The sequence below is a fragment of the Phyllosticta citribraziliensis genome (genome assembly GCF_038025025.1).
Source record: "Phyllosticta citribraziliensis strain CPC 17464 chromosome Unknown J3D65scaffold_7, whole genome shotgun sequence".
NCBI lineage: Eukaryota > Fungi > Ascomycota > Dothideomycetes > Botryosphaeriales > Phyllostictaceae > Phyllosticta > Phyllosticta citribraziliensis.
The window spans coordinates 1,808,626-1,826,180 of NW_027117344.1; the positions used below are offsets into that span (position 1 = coordinate 1,808,626).

Genomic DNA, 17,555 nt, shown 5'->3' on the forward strand with positions numbered 1-17,555 from the left:
GGGGCCAGCCATGGTTGGGGCCGGGATGCCTGCGCCGCCGTTTATCGCCTCGCTCGCTCTTTTGCTGCGCGCGCGCCCACGACGAACGCCCTCGATTTCCCTCTCCATACGCCCATGCCTTGGTCCATTCTGCCCACGCTCGCAGTCCTCAGGCCTGTTCACTGCCTCTTGCTGCACCCTCGCTCCATTCGCAGATAACAAGCCGAGACGCCGCGGCTATATGGCAGAAGCCATCACGATTCCTTCGCCGTCCGTCTTTCTCAGCTCGCCGGTGGAGTCCGCTTCACCTCACCCGCCCGTCACCACCATCATCTCCTCATCCACCACGCCGCCCCCGTCCGCCTCCCCCAAGGAGGCGCCTCGTCGCCGCTCTCACGCCCCCAAGCCGAAGCCAACTGATGCCGCTCCCAACCCTCCCTCCAACGGCGTCACCAAGCGCAAGCAGTCCAAGAGCAGAAACGGTAACATTGACCCCGGGCTTATCGCCGGCGATAAGCTCTGCCCCACCTCTCACTCTCACCGTGACGGAGCTACAGCCGTCCATCCGCATCGCACCCACTCACTGACGTATTCGCCACAGGTTGCAGCACTTGCAAGGCCAAACGGCTGAAGTGCGATGAGACCAAGCCGACTTGCCAGCAGTGTGCGCGTCGAAGCGTCCCTTGCGGCGGCTACAAGAAAGACTTCAAATGGCGGCCCTTTGAGGAGGCTAGCTTCACCGGCGCAAAACCGCCGCCGGCCAAGCAAGCAAAAGGTACAATGCCAGAGGTGTTGAAACCCGCCGTAGACTTGTTGCTCAATGTCATGCAGCATCCTCTCCGCCGAACGAAGCCCCAACTGCTGCCTCAGCAAACCCTCGGAGCCCACCTGTAGCTGCCGCCTCGCCGTCGGCATCACTGCCCAGCGATGTCCGCTTCGCTCCCCCTTTTGCTTCTACTCATCAGTCGGCTGCTCCTGTGCAGCAGTCAATGCTGGAATTTTCTTTTCCCGCCCCGGGCGCCTTTCCCCCGGGCTCTTCTCCCATCGCTGCTCATCCAGAGCCAGCTGCCATTGATCCCCTCGAGCCGGGGTCAAGCACAAGTACCACGAGTATGTTTAATGATGCCGATACGGTCGACACTGTCCATTCTGCAAACACGGCACTTTCCAGTCTGTCGTCCGGACAGTCTCCACGCCTAGTGGACCTGCTCTTACCAGGAACAGATCCAAACGCGCCGCCGCACGAGTACATGCCCTGGGAGGCCCAGTACCCCGGAGCCGACGCCATGTTTTCTCAACCCCACTTTCCTTTTGGCCCTGGCCCCAATGTTTTGGATGACGATGGGGACATTGAGGAGATCATGCGCCCGCTTGAATCTCATGCGATAAATCCGGATCACGAAGCCTGGGTCATGCGTCTTCCAACTCCTTTGCCTTCTGTAGACGCTGGCCGGACAACTCCCAGACCTCCCGAACCTTTTCCGGCCTTTCTGCACGAACCGCGCGTGGCCATGGACTCTCCGGAGATGACGGCCATGCTTTTCGACAGGCAAACTTGCGGGATCTTGTCCCTCAAGAATGGTCCATCGGAAAACCCATGGCGATTACTCATTTGGCCTCTTGCCCAGGAATCTCCAGCTCTGTTTCATGCCATTTCATCCATGACGAATTTCCACATGTCAAAGCAGAATCCGCGTCTCAGGGTCCTTGGAATCGAACACATGCGCTCTAGCATTGAACATCTTGCCACTGGAATCGGAAGCATGCATTTGGACGCGGCGATTGCCACGACGCTCGCTTTGGCTTTTGCTGAAACTTGGGATCAGCAAACTTCGACCGGTATTGATCACATCAAAGGAGCTAAGATTCTGGTTCAGCAGGCGCTTGCCCGCCATCGCAGAACTCCCGCGCAAGGTGAAAATCTTGCCAGATTCAAGTTCCTCTGCAACACGTGGGTGTACATGGACGTCACTGCTCGTTTGACGTCCATGGATGACGATGAGTCGAATGACTTTGACGCCATCGCCTCGTTGTTTGCCGGTCCGTTTGAGTTCGAAGCACAGCTTGATCCGTTGATGGGCTGTGCGAGCACTTTATTTCCGATCATTGGCCACGTTGCCAACTTGGTCCGTCGGGTCCGGCGGAGCGAGAGCAACTCACCTGCCATCATTTCGCAAGCCATGGAACTCAAGACGCAGCTCGAGGACTGGGTCCCTCAGGCGTACTTTGAGGTTCCAGAGGACCCGACGTCGCACATTCAGCACAGTCTTCAGACAGCCGAGGCGTACCGCTGGGCAACACTTCTCTACCTTCATCAAGCTGTCCCCGAGATCCCCTCTCTTTCCTCTGCCGAGCTCGCCAAAAAGGTGCTCATCTATCTTGCCACCGTGCCACTCACCTCGCGTGCAGTCATAGTCCACATCTACCCGCTTACTGCGGCAGGCAGCGAGGCCACTGGCGAGGACCGCCAGTGGGTCCAAGATCGGTGGGAGTCCATGTCGACTCGCATGGTCATTGGAATCGTCGACCGCTGTCTCGACATCTGCAAGGAGGTGTGGGCGCGACGCGATGCATACGACGCACGCATCCGGCCGAGGATGAAGGTGGCGACCAAGAGCAGCCAAATCAAGGGCTCCATCAGCCCCCGGGGCGACAGGCTTGACGAGCCGGTCCGGTGGAACGAGAACTTTGTCGGTGATCGTCGGAACCGGCGGCCGCCAGCCATGGGTCACTTTGACATGTCGATGCCGCTGAATGTCGAGAAGCGGCGGGCCCACGGTGGTGCCGAAGCTGGTAGTGGGATTGAGGATCGAGAGTATACAGTCAGGGGCCGACTGCATTGGCTGGGTGTCATGAAAGATTGGGGCTGGGAAGGTGAGTCAGAATCATCGACTTTGGTTGACGTCTGCTAACGCATTTGCAGTGCTTCTCGGATGAGCTTACGAATTTCTCATGTTTCCCTCTGATCTTTCGGCCTTCAATGGCCACTTTCTAGGGGACCGACACGAGCGAAGACCAGCTTGTCTGCTCTTTTTGTCGTCTTTGGTTCTCTTTTCATCTTCTGTGTCCACATTTCTCGGCTTGTGTTATTTTCCCTTTGTGCTTTCGCACCCCGTGACCTTGCTTCTTCCTGCAGCAAACATGGCGTTGTTCTCTTCTGTATCGTTTCCAACTGCGTTTTTCCCTTTCTCTTTGTATCATGCACACATTGGACGGTTTGACGGCATTTGGGATTGACGGGGTCAGACGAGTTAACGCATAGGAGCAACAGAGCCAGCAGCCGAAGAGGGCGTGAGGTGCCTGGGAAAAGACGAAGAAAGGGTCTTGGGAAGGAGCGAGCGAGGTTGATGATGGGTCGATGGTTGGTCCGGACGTGAGGATGGATAATCAAGATCTCGAGGTAGCATACATGGGAGTCCTTTGCTGTCGTCTTGACTCATGCTTGATCGTATCGAGACTCTAGTGGTGGAGTTTTGACGCGTCAGCTCGCTTGTTGCTTCTCAGTGGACTTTGCCTTGCAGAACGGTTCGCATTTATGTGAACGAAGAGACAACAGGGCTTCTGCAACGCGTTGAGGAAGACCTGCCCTACACACAACACAGTCGCCCAGACTCTCGTCACTTTGGATCTTTTAGTCCGTTCGCCACTTGTATCGAGTCGAGTCGCGAGGAGACGGTCATTTTCCGCGGGTGGAAGGCAAACCGCGGCTTGCTTCAGTGAGGCAACGAGACAAGGGCCCAGGTATTTGCGTCTTCAGGAGTCGGAGAGAGACAAAGGCTGAAAGTTCATGGGTGTCCAGACAGCGCAGGAGACCAAGGAGAGAGCGGCGGTGGCGGCGAGAAGAGGGGATGAAGAGCGTGGTGAGGCGACATTATGCCATGCAGTCGTATGAGCACGCGGGCGACGGGAAAGTGTTGCTGCTCTTGGTCGAAGAAGTCTGATGGAGTGCGGTGCGGTGCTCGCATTCGGGGGCGGCGCGTCGCGCCGTTTGGTTGCGGGATGGCGTGAGCAGCAGTCCGTACGAAGTATGCCAACGTGCAGCACAGCGCCAGTCACGCCACGCTGGGCTGCGACTCGGAATTTCCGTGATTCGGCCTCGTAATGTAGGTATACACCCACAGCAGCCACGGGAGAGATTTCGGGTGGTGTTTTTCTCGTTTGAAGGTTGCGGTTTCGCGCGAGCAGATGTTCAGATTCGCAGGCCGATGCGAAGGAGGTTCAAGAAGAAAGGAGGCGTGGAAATTGGCTGATATGAGATACGAGTCGCGCTCGGGTGATTGAAGACGAGAGGCGAGCGAGGCAATGAGAGATTGTGACGGCACCCGCTGCTGATTGTGACGATGGATTGGGATGATGGGGCGAATAATCGCACACAACGAAGATAAGGACTTTTTTGGACTCCAGAAGCAGAAAAGAAGTATCGTATTCGGGGAATTTTGGCACTTGCAGGACAGCCGCGTGGAGAGAATGCAAAGTCACTGCGTCGTCTGTGGAGTTCTCTCAACCATTCTGGCGCTTGACTCCGAATGACTGTGCCTCATATTGCGGCGTTGTCCAGTTCCACGGCATCACTGACCGTCTTTCCCCCTACAACTGTGCCGCCAACTTGTCTCTCTGCTTTGTTCCCCATACGTCCTCCTGAACTCGGAGCCAAGATACAGCGTGACTCTGGTGTTCCGGACGTCCCTTCGGAAAGCCGGCTCGCGTTCTAACCGACAATGCGCTCCTCGACAGATCATTTTGCTTAAACTGGCCCGCGGATTCCGTGTCTCGAAAGTTGAAATGGCTTGGAGGGAAGATGAGTCGGCAGAGATGCTTAGGGCGGGTCGACAGAGTTTCAAAGTCAATGAGAATTTGCGGACAGGAGCGCTGTGTCCGGAAGCGAGGGTGGTTGTTGGAACGAGACGGCGATGTCTCTTCTGTCGAAGTCCACCTCACCCTCGCCCTACAGATTTCCGAAGCTATGACCCTGTCAGCGCAGCACAAGCTCAGCTCAGCTTTCCTTCCAATCTGGGCAAGGAGCTTGGGCCTGATGACAAACGCTCCCGCTTATCGGACCCCTGACCGGGAGGAGCCGAAAGCTTTGCTTTTACCTTTTTCGGTATAATAACCCCGTCGCCGTCGCCCTCGATCCGCTAGTCTGCCGGGCAAGTCGTCATCGCTGTGGAATCTTTATGCTTTTACACGGCAGATGAGACTCTGGATTACCGGTGGTAGCCGTCGCTTTTGAAGCTTCATGATTTGTTACGGCGTCGACGACCATGGACGTTCAACGGATGTGATCGCAGTGCACCTATTGAACCTGACGCGGTACGAGAGGAGCGAGAAAAAAAGGTTGAATGAGATATAGCTTGATTGTAGACTTGATTCTCTTGTTTTCATTGATATAGGGTGTCTTGCTTCGCCAAGTACCATTGTAGAAGCATGTGGGAGCGGGGCAGCTGGAAAACTGGCGTTTGTTATAGCTGATTTGGGTTTGCTTTCGCATTCAGCGTCCCGGAGTGGGGATGGGTATCTATTGGGGTTTTTAAACCTCTTTTGAGCAAGTGTTGGTAGAGTGAGATTGGTATATAGATCTGGTCTGCCTACTGCTGTAGAATACTCATCTGATCCTACCATCACCCTCCACACGATTTATCTCAGCTATTCCTTCAACACGTGCGTACAGACGGGTCTTCTCTACCATGATTTCAGCCATTGACGCTTCTGCAGATACCACTTCAACTCGCTACTCCCTCAAAACCACCGATCTTCACAATGGCTCCCCTCGCTCTCCAGCACTTTCCCAAGGCCCAGTCCGAGTTCAAGCCTCCTCTCATTGCCAACGAGAACGCCTTCCTTGGCGACATCGTCTCCAGGTTTGTAGCCTTCTGTCCACCAACAGCCTGCGTCTGAGATAGCACCGCTAACGACATGGACGCAGCGAGCAAAATGACAAAGTAGCGCCCATCTCTGGCGGCATCTACCGCCTCGAGAAAGGCACTCCTCTTGTCTACGAGTACACGTACCACGAGATCAAGCTCATCATCGACGGCCACTTTTACATCAGCGACGAGGCTGGCAACAAGGTCAAGGCGGAGAAGGGCGACGTTTTTTACTTCCCCAAGGGCTCGAAGATTACCTTTGCGACCGACGACTTTGGTGTTGGCTTCTTCGTTGGCCAGAGGAAGGAGGGCGGCGCCTAAAATGTCGGTGTCGTGAATCAAAACAGCAAATGTCAAAGTGTTCAATCATTGCCTGAGCGCGTGCCGTGAATGCTGCTTGTTCGTCCAACCTGGTCGCTGGAAAAAGAGGATCGCTGTACCGAAACGTGTGGCGCGGAGATGAGAAAGGGACGAGTTGGCAGCTGAAACATTGAAACGCGAGCGCGACACTCGGGCATCAAGGTTCAGTGCGGCCCGAGCGCGCTCCGCTGCCCGTCCCGCTGTCTGCTGCTGCACACGACACGTCCACCTCTCACTCCAACCTTTTCCACTGCTATACCACCTGTTCCGATTACTTTCCTACATTCCTACAACACCGCCACCATGCCGAGTTCAATGCTTGAGCAAATCGTCGCCTCCTCCGCCCTATCCGCCACCAGCAACGTACTCGCCCAGATCATGACGGCGCAAAAGCAAGGCGTGAGATTCTCATTCCGACACCACCAGCTTGCCTGATCCACAACGTGCTACTGCTGCTGCTGCTGCTGAATCCAGCCGCCGTTGCTACACCACAAAATCCACTCACGAAGCTTTCATTGTGCCCACAGCCGTACGCGGTCCAGCACTGACAGTGTCTCACGCTCCCAGCAACCATTCTCCTTCGATATCGCCGCCTTTCTCAAATTCGTCCTCTGCACCGTCATCAGCACGCCGCCCAACGTCCTATGGCAAGAGTACCTCGAGGAGCAGTTTCCAGGCACAACAAAGGACAAGAAGAAAAAGTCCACCAAGGCAAAAGATGACAAGAACGAGAAACGGACCCCCGACGCCGCCGACGAAGGCCAGCGCAACTGGTGGAACGTGTTTATGAAGTTCTTCCTCGACCAGACCGTCGGCGCCTTCGTTAACATCGTCTTGTTCGTCGCGACGATACGCGCGCTCAACGGCAGCGGTAGCGACGAAATCTATGCCGCCATCAAGGATGTGAGCGTTTTTTCGCACATACTCGACCCTACGTGCATTGGGCTGATCCTTTTCCTTTCAGGGCATGTGGCCAATCTACTCGGCCGGCCTCAAGCTCTGGCCCCTCGTCTCCGTAATCAGCTTCACCGTCGTCCCCGTAGACAAGCGAGTCGTGTTTGGGAGCGTCGTCGGCGTTGCTTGGGGTGTATATCTGAGCTTGGTTGCTGCCGAGTCGTGATAGGTGTTCATTCTGCTGGGCGTTGTGCGGGCGCAACCTACACCTTGTGATTTAAACGTGTCTTAAAAGATTCTTTGCGAGGTCGAGTACACCATAGAAAAGATCCTTCTTTCGAACAATTTGCTTCGGGTGATGGGGCACATTCCCTGTCGTGTCGATCAAGAGCAAGGATAACGTGAATAACCCATTTGGAGCTTCTCAGGATGCGGCTGGGAGCTCAGTTCAGTGCAAATGTCTGTGGTAAGATATCTTTGTTTGCGAGAATAGGCATGTCTACTGACAAATTCTTTCCTTCTCTCCCTCCTGCTTCCATCATATACCAGACGGCCTTTCAATGCTCCCTAGCTTCTCGACTTGCAATCACGCAGACTGCGCCGCTGAACGTGAATGGCCCTGCGGAAGAGGTCCGAAACTCCTCAACTCCGGCAGAACGAACTCGACAGCTCCCCGCCAGAATTCATTCCTCTGGCAAAAAGAATACCGATTGTTCCGTCTCTATCCTCTATCAAAACGTAAAGAGCCATGAATGTTCCCAGTTTCTCTGGTCCAACGACATCGACAGTATTGTGTCTGCACTGCACCGAAGCGCCTGATTTCTTCCCGATTACCAGTTTTTGGAGGGCTTTGAGACAGCAAGCCAGGTCGGACCGCAACCACTCACAAAAATTGGATAGTGGATTTTCAGCACCAGAAGAACCGGATCCTTCCTCCAGTGGAAAGAAAATCGGGCTAGACAAATTTTACACAATCCCCAGAAGCCGTCTGATGTGGTGTTGCATAACGCAATCCGAGAACGAAACGTCACGAAATCGAGATCTCGTACCTCTAGATGCATACAAAGAGGAGTCTTGTCGCAAGCTAGTTCTGCAGAAAGCTGAGAGAACAACGGCTTCCCCACATCCTTGTGCGGATACATCGTCCGCATGCGAAAGTACCACTTGGCCCACTTGGCTCCGTCGGGTCGTTCGTACAAGATGGTGTAATCCATGCCTTCGGTCATGGAGGCTGACGCTCCAAGACGCTTGGGACAGTCGGCACAAGTAATTCGACTAGGCACCGTCACCGTGTCCTCTTGCCGCTTGATGGGGTCTTTTACGGTGTTGAAATCTACCGTCATGTGCTCACACATGTGGAAAACCCGTTCCTGGGGAAGACAGCGGCGCTTTTCGGGTCCTGCTCGAATCTGCTCGAGACTGAATGAGTCAAAAGGGTGCCGTGCGGCGCATGGTCGACAGAGGTAAAGGCCAGAACGAGGATCGTGGCCATTCACCTTCGCGCCGACTCTCCGTTCTCGCTCGCAAAGCCTTGGGTAAAGCTGCCGAATCATCCATTTACTCATTTGAACTTTCGCAGGCTTTGCCTCGGTCAATGCGTCCTGCCGTTCAACCTTTGCCATTCCAAGTCGGTCACGGAGCGTCGAATTGGTTGCCCGGATCGCACGAACGCCGGCTGGATCCAGATGGTTGTCGATCAGGCACAAAAGCTCTGTGGGCAATCGATACAGCTGCGACTGGGATAAGTTCCTCTTGTCGACGATTTCCTTTTGGCGTTTCTGCCTCGCCTGCTCTTTGAGTCGATCTTCTTCATAATTTGGGGTCATCCAGATCCGGAATTCACGGACCCAGAGGACATCCGCACGATGATCCCACTTTTCCTCCGTCTCCTCAAGAATGACGATGGAGACCCGTCGGATTAAGTCGAAGAGGGCGTATGGTATGCGTAGAATGGAGTAAGTGGGGACAACGACGGCAAGGACGGAGAGGTAGAATAGAGTTCGGAACACCATGGTGTTGCAGGCGCGGGTCACTGACCAGCCTGAGTATCGTCAAATTGAAGTGAATGTAGGATGCCCGAGAAGACGTGGAAAAAGTTACGAAAGAGAGGGACATGGGCACCATTTATGCTGCTTTGATGTTGTTGAGTCCCACAGACAGACAACTATGGTTCACCTTCCGCGAATGACCCACGGAACGCCAACTGACTGCCACAATGTTGAGCGCATGAATGCTCCATGTGAATCTTCACAGTATCTTTGTAGATTCCCGTAAATGATCCTGGGTATCTTTTGTCAAAACCGGCTTTGAATGCTCCCGGTTTGCCTCCAGCTCGTCTCTTTTGTGCTCAGACGCTTCCCACCAAGTATCGCTCTTTGTACAGAACTACGAAATATGGACAAGAATTAGGCAGTAAAACTGATGGAGTATCATTGTCTGTTCTACTTTGGCTTCTCTGCATGACTTGAAGCTTGCTTGCGGAACTGGTTGGAGAGAGAAAAAAAAAAAAAAAAATTGAAGCTCAACGCGTGAAGACGACCACGTGGTCAAGAGGGAAACGATTCATCCTGTACTTAAATGACTGACAATGCCAAAGGGTATAGATACCATGAAGTCTTGTAAAGGATGCTGAAGAAGGCAAGTAGTCTACAACTCCCAACCGCCTATGCACTAAACTGCTTCAGTTCAGTCATGTAGCTGTTAAAGCAAATGCCATCCTTCGGCTCCAAGTTGAAAATGTAGCTGTCGCCCCACCACGGGCCAGCAGCCCACCAAATGGCGCCCATCCAGACATCCGAATTCTCTGTCATGTGGTTCAACATCCCCTTGACGGCAGTCTTACAAACGTCGTTGTCTCCACCGGCATACTCGCCGATGATACCCTTCTTGCTATTCGTCTTGAGCCACTGGGTCGCAACCTGCAAGCGCTCAGCACCAATGGTGCTACTGACGCACGTAGCGCTAGTCCCGGAGCTGTCTGAGTCGAGGTACTGGTGCATTTGGTATATGAGCAGGCCCTTGGGGTCTGTGAGGTTACCCATGGTGGCCCCGTTGCCCGAGCTGACCCAGCTCCATGCGCCCGTGTAAGCGTTGCCCTCGACGGTGATGTACTGGCTCGTGGCGCCAGCCGCGCGGATGCCGTTAATACCCGCTTGGTTCAGCTGCACTACAAGCGATTGCTCCATGTCGTGGAATTCGTTGTTGACGTCGAAGATTACTTTTTCATTGGACGCGAACTGTGTGGCGAGTTGCTGCCACCATGTTTGAAAGCCGGATACGTCGGTTATGATGTTGGAGTAGAATCCTGGGGAGGAGAAGCATTGTGTTAGTGCTGGAGGGAGCAAGTTAGAACGTTATGTTCACTCACTGCCGTAGTTGTGTGGAACGATCATTGCGTAGGCGCCCTGCGCTGTGATGTTGTTGACCGTCTGATGAATGTGTTAGTACTGCGCATGAATAGTTCTGGTGTACACACATTCTTCAAGTCAGACAAGTATGCCGCGTTCAGGGTAGCGTTCATAGAGTTTTCGGTCAAACGCTCCATGAGGAAGTTGACGCGGAACGTGTTCATGCCCTGCTGCACGAAGGTCTGTTCTCGATGTCAGTCTAGTCTTCTAACAAGCCCTTGGATGGATGGAAGCGTACGCCGATGGTGGTAAGATTCGGCCACACATAGTCGGTACCAAGTGTCCCTGGAAGATTGGTCTCGCCAAACTCGGGACCACTCTCATTGATACCAAAGAACTTGAACTGCGAGGCAGCGCGTTCTTGTTTTGCAGCCGGCGCAGCAAGAGCGAGAGAAGCCGCGGTTGCGGCGAGAAAGAAAGTCGGACGCATCTTGAACCAGCAAGGAATTGTGCGTCAAAGAACGAAAGATGATCAATCGACTGTTGGCAAAGTGACTATCGAATGTGAGGCTAGTCCGACTCTTATAACGCCTTGGCATGGAGGCTCCCTGTGCTTCAGCGACAAGGCTGTTGTTCGTCATATTGTCCAGAGCTGGTCTGGCCCACCGGCAATTGGACCGAAATGCCATATCGAGGTATCACAGCCTATTTGGTCCAGACCATTATGCGGCGGTTTGTTTCAGCCTCCCGCTGTGGGTATCGCTTATGAGTTGCGCTAAGAGATTTGGAGCAGTGGCCATCTCAAATCGGTCCATTCAATTTCGAATGACGAGGTACAAAGAGAGGAACCATGATGCAAGAGTTCTTGTCCTTTGGGGGGGTTGGTAGCGTCGAAGTGACTGACTTATCTTGTGAGCCCAAAACTATGTGTGTTGACTCGGCTAAGAATGACACGAGGAAGAGAATTGGGGATTGAAAGACTGCTCCTAGTACGTCTTCTCTTTCTTCATTCCTAGCAATGTCTCATGAACAGTCGTGGCGCTCGAAAACACTAACGGCCAGACTGATCTATCACAAGACCTCTGTACCCCGCGGGGGATATAATAGCTCTGAGGGTCACAGGCCCGAGAGACCGCAATAGAGTGAGGATCCTTGGCTCATCCTGCGACTCTCAATTGAACATCTCTTCTTTGGTCAAGCGCGGTTCCAAGGCCCCAGATCGAGCGTTTCAGACTGGAGGAGTGACGAAGGGAAGGCAAGATTCAGGGCGCGTGCATGACCATTTGATGTGACGTTCATGCCGGTTTTGCCGTCTCGCTTGCTCGGGCCGCGACACTTTGGTTGGGCTTTCCGTACAGGCCGAGTCATCAGCTCTTTCTCGAAGCTATCGCTTCTATCGGTCCATATATTTCGGTGGGGCTCGAAACACAGCAATCTACTGTTGTGATTGTTTCGCGGGCGTGGCGGGCTTCAGCGGAGGACAGTACCAGGAAATGACGGTCTATGAGAACAGGGCTGGCCTGAAGAGGAGAGGAGACGAGTGATTGAACAGGTCTTGTTTTCTCGATGGCCTTAAAGGATGTGGCTTAGAAGACTTGCGCGTTCAAAAAGAATCGTTGGTGGGATAATAGATTGGCTGGTGGTTTGAAAGAGGTGTGGAGGTGGTACGGGGCAGCCGCAAGCTTCGGCTCACGGGCCGAAGATGGCGTCCCGCACGCGACCGATGTCATCGACCGAACGCGCCCGTAACACTACCCTCCAGACAACACGCCAGATGCCGCCAGGAGATGAGAAAGCCCCCGTGAAGCTATCGCTGCCTCTGGTATGCTCTCGCGACTCAGTGCCCGGTCTTTTCCACGCCTCTGACGTACACTACAGCAATACCAACAGGAAATCTTCCAAGACCTGGTAAGTCTCACTCAGGTCACCCGAGCCTCAACCGTTGCTAAAGACATGTAGCGTGATGAAGATCAGCTTGTCATCCTGGCGAGAGGTCTTGGGCTACTGCGAGTCGTGACAAATCTCCTCCACTCCTACGATGCCGCCGGAAACAACCTCATACTCCTCATCGGGGCCGATGATCGCGAAAATGGCTGGATTGGTGAAGCTCTGGCTGAGCACGCTGTTGTCAGCAATGCCCCCAAAGCCCGCGGACTGAGTCTTGTCAACACGGACTTGACAGGCGTCACAACAAGAGAGAAGATGTACGCGCAAGGAGGAATATTTAGCATTACCTCCCGAATATTGATCGTGGACTTTCTCTCTGGGCTGTTGGACCCCGCAACTGTGACGGGTTGCGTGGTGCTACATGCGGACAAGGTCGTCGCCACCTCCATCGAGGCCTTCATCCTGCGCATATATCGACAGAAGAACAAGACGGGGTTTCTCAAGGCTTTCTCGGATAATCCAGAGCCTTTTAATACTGGATTCTCTCCACTCGCCACAATGATGCGGAACCTTTTTCTACGAAAACCCACACTCTATCCCAGGTTCCAAGTCAGCGTTGTCAAATCGCTAGAGGGCCGCCGCAAGGCAGAAGTCATCGAATTGGAGGTGCCCATGTCCGACGCAATGACGACGATCCAACAAGCCATCATGGAGTGTGTCGAGGTGAGCATAGCTGAACTGAGAAAGAGCAACTCTGGCACGCTTGATATGGAAGAGTGGACATTGGACAGCGCGTTGCAAAAGAACTTCGATGTCATAATCAGGCGCCAGCTTGATCCTGTATGGCATCGCACAAGTTTCCGAACGCGGCAAATCGTGAGAGACTTGTCGCTACTTCGGCATATCCTTCAGTGAGTATCTTTCTCTGGGTTGTCAAGATATATCGTTGACGGCCGCAGTGCTATCCTGGCATACGACGCAGTCGACTTCAACAAGTACCTTGACACCGTACTGGCAGCTTCCTCGCCACCCCCCGGATCGACCAAAATGAACCAGTCGCCGTGGCTTTTCCTTGACGCCGCTCATACTCTCTTTGAGACAGCAAAACGCCGAGTCTATACTGGCAAGTTGAATGATCAGAATGCCAAAACAAATGCCAACGGCGTGCCGGACTCTTTGGTCCCAGTGCTCGAGGAACAGCCAAAATGGGGCATGTTGGCCGAAGTTTTGGAAGAGATCGAACGGGACAACTACTTCAACCCGACTCCTCAGGACGACTCGAGTGGAGCTATCCTCATAATGTGCGGTGACAATAGCACCTGTCGTCAACTGCGAGAGTACTTGCAGATTATGCACGAACAGCCAGAGGAGCAAAACGGCGAGGAGGAGGAAGGGCCGAGCGGACCGTCTGCCGCCTTTATGATGAGAAGGAAGCTGCGGAACTACATTAGTTGGAAGCGGGATTTTGGAAAAGTCAGCGCATCTCTGTTCGCGGAGAATGCCAAGGTCATCAACAACGAATCTCGCGGAGGCCAAGGTGGACAGAGCAAAGCGCCTGCGAATAAGAGGAGGCGAGTCCGTGGTGGATCAGCAGCGGCAACAGGACCGTCACGCAATGTTGTTGGAAGCATGCAGCAGACTTTCGACCGTGAGGCTCATCTGCAGAGCCTAATATCGGAACTCCAACCCACCGAGGGAGAGGCCCAACAGAAAGGAGAAATCGCTGCGGACCCTCTCGAGGATATGGAAGACAACTACGAACTGTATGAGATGAAGGATCTTCTTGTAATCCACCCCTACGATGGCGACATGGACGAGCACATTTTGGAGGAAGTCAGACCGCGCTACATCATCATGTATGAGCCTGACGCTGCATTCATTCGGCGGATCGAAGTGTACCGCAGCTCCCACACCGACCGAAACGTCCGCGTCTACTTCATGTACTACGGCAACTCGGTCGAAGAGCAACGCTACCTCAGTGCCGTACGCCGGGAGAAGGATGCCTTTTCAAAGCTCATCCGCGAGCGTGGCAACATGGCCATCGTTATTGACAACTCGGGCAACCTGGATCCGCAAGAGGCCTTCTTGCGCACAGTCAACACGCGCATCGCGGGCGGAGGGCGTCTCGCCGCAACAGCCTCGCCACCCCGTGTCGTCGTCGACGTGCGCGAGTTCCGGTCCTCGCTACCCTCGCTGTTGCACGGCCGCAGCATGGTAGTCGTGCCCTGCATGCTGACTGTCGGCGACTACGTGCTCACGCCCAACATCTGCATCGAGCGCAAATCCGTTCGCGACCTGATCCAATCGCTCAACAATGGGCGGCTGTACAACCAAGCCGAAACGATGCTGCTGCACTACCAAAACCCCATGCTGCTGATCGAATTCGACCAAAACAAGTCGTTCACGCTCGAGCCGTTCGCTGACCTCTCTGCCACTTCGTCGTCCAGCAGCGCCGCCGCCGCCGCCATGGCCGCGCCGGACCTGCAGTCCAAGCTGGTGATGCTGACACTGGCGTTCCCGCGCCTGCGCATCATCTGGAGCAGCAGTCCGTACCAGACGGCCGAGATCTTCGAGGAGCTCAAGAAGCAGCAGGAGGAGCCCGATCCCATCCGCGCCGTGCAGATTGGCCTCGACGCCGGCGAGGACCCGCACACCCGCACTTTCAACCAGATCCCCCAAGACATGCTGCGCGTCGTGCCTGGCGTTGATGGCAACGAGAAGATCATGCAGCGCATCATGTTCAATGTCGGGAGCGTGTGGGAGCTGGCCAACATGGCCGAGGAGGAGCTGTCGGGGCTTAGTGGACGTGAGGTCGGGCGGCAGGTCTTTCGATTCTTCAACAGGGACGTCATTGACGATTAGGCTGGTGGCTGGATCTGTTTGTGAAGAACACTCCTGAAGAATATGATGTAGAAATTTCAAGTAGTTCTTGATGCTGCTAGACCTAACATCCATATCAATGGAGTTCAATCATGTCAAAGCTAAATCGCCATTTGGCATCCTGACTCCCTCCGTAGCAAAGCCCTCCGTTATAACAGACGCATCCTTACACTGCAAGCAAGTACCACCGATACCGCTCCTGACTCCCTGAAAAATTCCATAGCAACAGCCCAGATAGAATGGACACATAACCACATTGACCTTGACGCTCATAATCATAGCAAAATAGCAACCAGTTTCTGGAGGAAGTTGTCGGAAAGTCTCAGTGTCGTCACCATCGTCGACGTCTCTTCGAACAGAGTCTCCGGTGTCGCTCTTGGTTTTCATCGACAGAATCAGTTGTCGGATTCCTGCTCGTCGAGAGAATCGTGGTGCTCGCTGGCGGATTCGTCGCTTCCCAGGTCACTCAGCTCGCTTGCGCTCTCCTCTTCGTCGTCGAGATCGACCTTCTTCTTTCTTGCCGCGCGAGCCTTGCCTTTTCCCTTCTCGACAGGCGTTCCCTCATCCGAGCCAGCTTCGCCAGATTTCTTTGCTCCGTGCCTCTTGACCAGATGCTCAATCACACAGCCTTTCTCCCAGTCTTTGCTTCCGACCCCGGTAGCAGCCCTGCACCGCGGGCACGTCTTGCCGTGAGCAATCAAGAGCTGATGCAGTGGGTACTTGAGCTCGTCCGGGACGCGGACTTCGCAGTGACTGTAGGTTGTGTCTCTGGTGGCATTCTCGGGGACCCAGTTGAGATAGCGACAGAGTCGATAGACGTGGGTGTCGACGGCGAAGCGCGGCACTTGGAGACAGAACAGCATTACACAAGCGGCAGTCTTGACGCCAATGCCCGGGTATTTGGTCAACTCCGACATGATGGTGTTGGGGTCATGCTTCATGGAATGCAAGTGATCCAATGACAGGACGCCGCTGTCTGCCTTTTCAATCTCGGCTTGCTTCTCAGGCGTGGTTTCGCGTGCAACACCGATGATGGGTGGTACGTCGGCATCAGTCGAAGTGAGTGCATCGCGCCGCGCCTGGCCTTCCTCATACACCATTTGCAGGATCTTCTTGATGTCCTTGCTCTTGACGTCGGCAAGACCACCGGCCTTGATGGCCTCGAAGACTTCTTTCAAATCGGCCCTGCGAACGGCATCCCAGTCAACGCTGCCTTTTCCGATGCCTTCTTTGATGACGCCGAATCTCTTGACGAGACCTTGGAATGCACGCGAAGAATTGGTGCCAGTAGTCGCAGCACTCAGCCGGGTGCGGATGAGAGCGTCAAGGACGGAAGGAACTTCACCACAGCCAGACCTTGTGAGCGAGGGTGCAGGGATACTGGGTGGTGGTCTAGTCTTCCCATGCTTCTTTTCGAGCAGACGAGTCACCTCATGGCACTCTTCTGGCGTAGGGTGTGGCCAGTCAGGGTATGGGGAGACTCCGGGTGTCAGGCCGTAGTTGTTTTGCTTCTTGGATTTGGACTTGGACTTTTTCGGGGTGGCAGCTGAATGGTCCTCCAACGGTTGCGAGGGACCGGCTGGATGCTCCTCCACGGACGGCACGACAGCGGCGGGATCCTTGATGGTAGGTTTCGCGGAAGCGGCGGATTGCATCTTAGATGTTTTGCGCTTCTTCACGACGAGTTTCTCATCTTCTTCGATAGAGTCAGGTGTTGGAATGCTCCCAAGGTTATGAGGCAGCTCATTGACATCATATTCGACTTTCGCGACCGTAGTGGAATTTATCCTAGTTCGCTTGCGGCTAACCTTGGGGGTGATTGGCTTGGAATCTTTGTCATTGACGGACTTCTTGGTAGGTGACTTCTGCGCTTTGGTGGTCTTCGGCTTTTGAGCGCGCGGTTTCTTAGAGGCAGCGGGGGTAACAGGGGGGGTGAACAGCTGTGCCGGCTGGTCCAGTGGGTTGAGTGGGTTGAGCACTTCTGCGAGTGCGCGCGTCGTTGCCCTTGTAACACGGATGGCCATGGTCGGCTTTGTTGCGACAGGTAGCGTACAATTGAACAAGAGGCCTGATCTTTGAGCGATCGATTGGTGTCGCGCAACAGCGTCGATGAGCAGCCTGCGCCGGAGAAGCGCCGGCACGTAATTGGAAAGGACAAAGATGGTGTTGAGTGACAGGGGGACGTTTAAACAAGTGCAAGTTGGACAGAGAGGTTTGCGAACTTCGAAGGCGAAGCGAACGAACTTCGAAGGCACAGGAAAAGAGGACGAACAGGTGGGAAATACCCAGCCCGGGTGGTCGAAGCGAGCGTGATAGATGACGTCTTCAGCCTGGCCAATGATCG

At 54.3% G+C, this 17,555-nt stretch overlaps 7 protein-coding genes across 7 annotated transcripts; 4 read left to right on the forward strand and 3 right to left on the reverse strand.

Annotated features, from left to right (window-relative positions):
- Positions 1 to 220: 220 nt before the first annotated feature.
- On the forward strand, positions 221 to 2,916 carry J3D65DRAFT_668750 (fungal-specific transcription factor domain-containing protein; the record flags this gene model as incomplete). Its single annotated transcript, XM_066803139.1, has 4 exons — positions 221 to 521; positions 581 to 754; positions 811 to 2,853; positions 2,903 to 2,916. The coding sequence occupies 4 exons, from the start codon at positions 221 to 223 to the stop codon at positions 2,914 to 2,916; spliced, it is 2,532 nt and encodes an 843-aa protein (XP_066654754.1).
- Positions 2,917 to 5,594: 2,678 nt separating this feature from the next.
- On the forward strand, positions 5,595 to 6,212 carry J3D65DRAFT_628274 (uncharacterized protein). The gene is made up of 3 exons (XM_066800619.1): positions 5,595 to 5,637; positions 5,692 to 5,837; positions 5,903 to 6,212. Exons 2-3 carry the CDS (start codon positions 5,737 to 5,739, stop codon positions 6,162 to 6,164), a joined length of 363 nt encoding a protein of 120 aa, XP_066654755.1. The 5' UTR covers positions 5,595 to 5,637; positions 5,692 to 5,736; the 3' UTR covers positions 6,165 to 6,212.
- Positions 6,213 to 6,506: 294 nt separating this feature from the next.
- On the forward strand, positions 6,507 to 7,323 carry J3D65DRAFT_668752 (uncharacterized protein; the record flags this gene model as incomplete). Its single annotated transcript, XM_066803140.1, has 3 exons — positions 6,507 to 6,602; positions 6,771 to 7,106; positions 7,168 to 7,323. The coding sequence occupies 3 exons, from the start codon at positions 6,507 to 6,509 to the stop codon at positions 7,321 to 7,323; spliced, it is 588 nt and encodes a 195-aa protein (XP_066654756.1).
- Positions 7,324 to 7,921: 598 nt separating this feature from the next.
- Positions 7,922 to 9,524, reverse strand: J3D65DRAFT_413892 (uncharacterized protein). The gene has a single exon (XM_066796028.1). The coding sequence runs from the start codon at positions 9,107 to 9,109 to the stop codon at positions 7,928 to 7,930; it is 1,182 nt and encodes a 393-aa protein (XP_066654757.1). The 5' UTR covers positions 9,110 to 9,524; the 3' UTR covers positions 7,922 to 7,927.
- A 197-nt stretch (positions 9,525 to 9,721) lies between these two features.
- Positions 9,722 to 11,286, reverse strand: J3D65DRAFT_414650 (endo-beta-1,4-glucanase). Its single transcript, XM_066796032.1, has 4 exons — positions 10,743 to 11,286; positions 10,573 to 10,686; positions 10,465 to 10,525; positions 9,722 to 10,401 (listed from the first exon to the last, which is right to left on the reverse strand). The coding sequence occupies exons 1-4, from the start codon at positions 10,932 to 10,934 to the stop codon at positions 9,761 to 9,763; spliced, it is 1,008 nt and encodes a 335-aa protein (XP_066654758.1). The 5' UTR covers positions 10,935 to 11,286; the 3' UTR covers positions 9,722 to 9,760.
- A 906-nt stretch (positions 11,287 to 12,192) lies between these two features.
- J3D65DRAFT_628282 (uncharacterized protein) lies at positions 12,193 to 15,307 on the forward strand. The gene is made up of 4 exons (XM_066800620.1): positions 12,193 to 12,266; positions 12,323 to 12,352; positions 12,404 to 13,242; positions 13,291 to 15,307. The coding sequence occupies exons 1-4, from the start codon at positions 12,219 to 12,221 to the stop codon at positions 15,191 to 15,193; spliced, it is 2,820 nt and encodes a 939-aa protein (XP_066654759.1). The 5' UTR covers positions 12,193 to 12,218; the 3' UTR covers positions 15,194 to 15,307.
- J3D65DRAFT_628285 (DNA glycosylase) lies at positions 15,251 to 17,527 on the reverse strand. Its single transcript, XM_066800621.1, has one exon. The coding sequence runs from the start codon at positions 17,233 to 17,235 to the stop codon at positions 15,607 to 15,609; it is 1,629 nt and encodes a 542-aa protein (XP_066654760.1). The 5' UTR covers positions 17,236 to 17,527; the 3' UTR covers positions 15,251 to 15,606.
- Between the last annotated feature and the right edge of the window lie 28 nt (positions 17,528 to 17,555).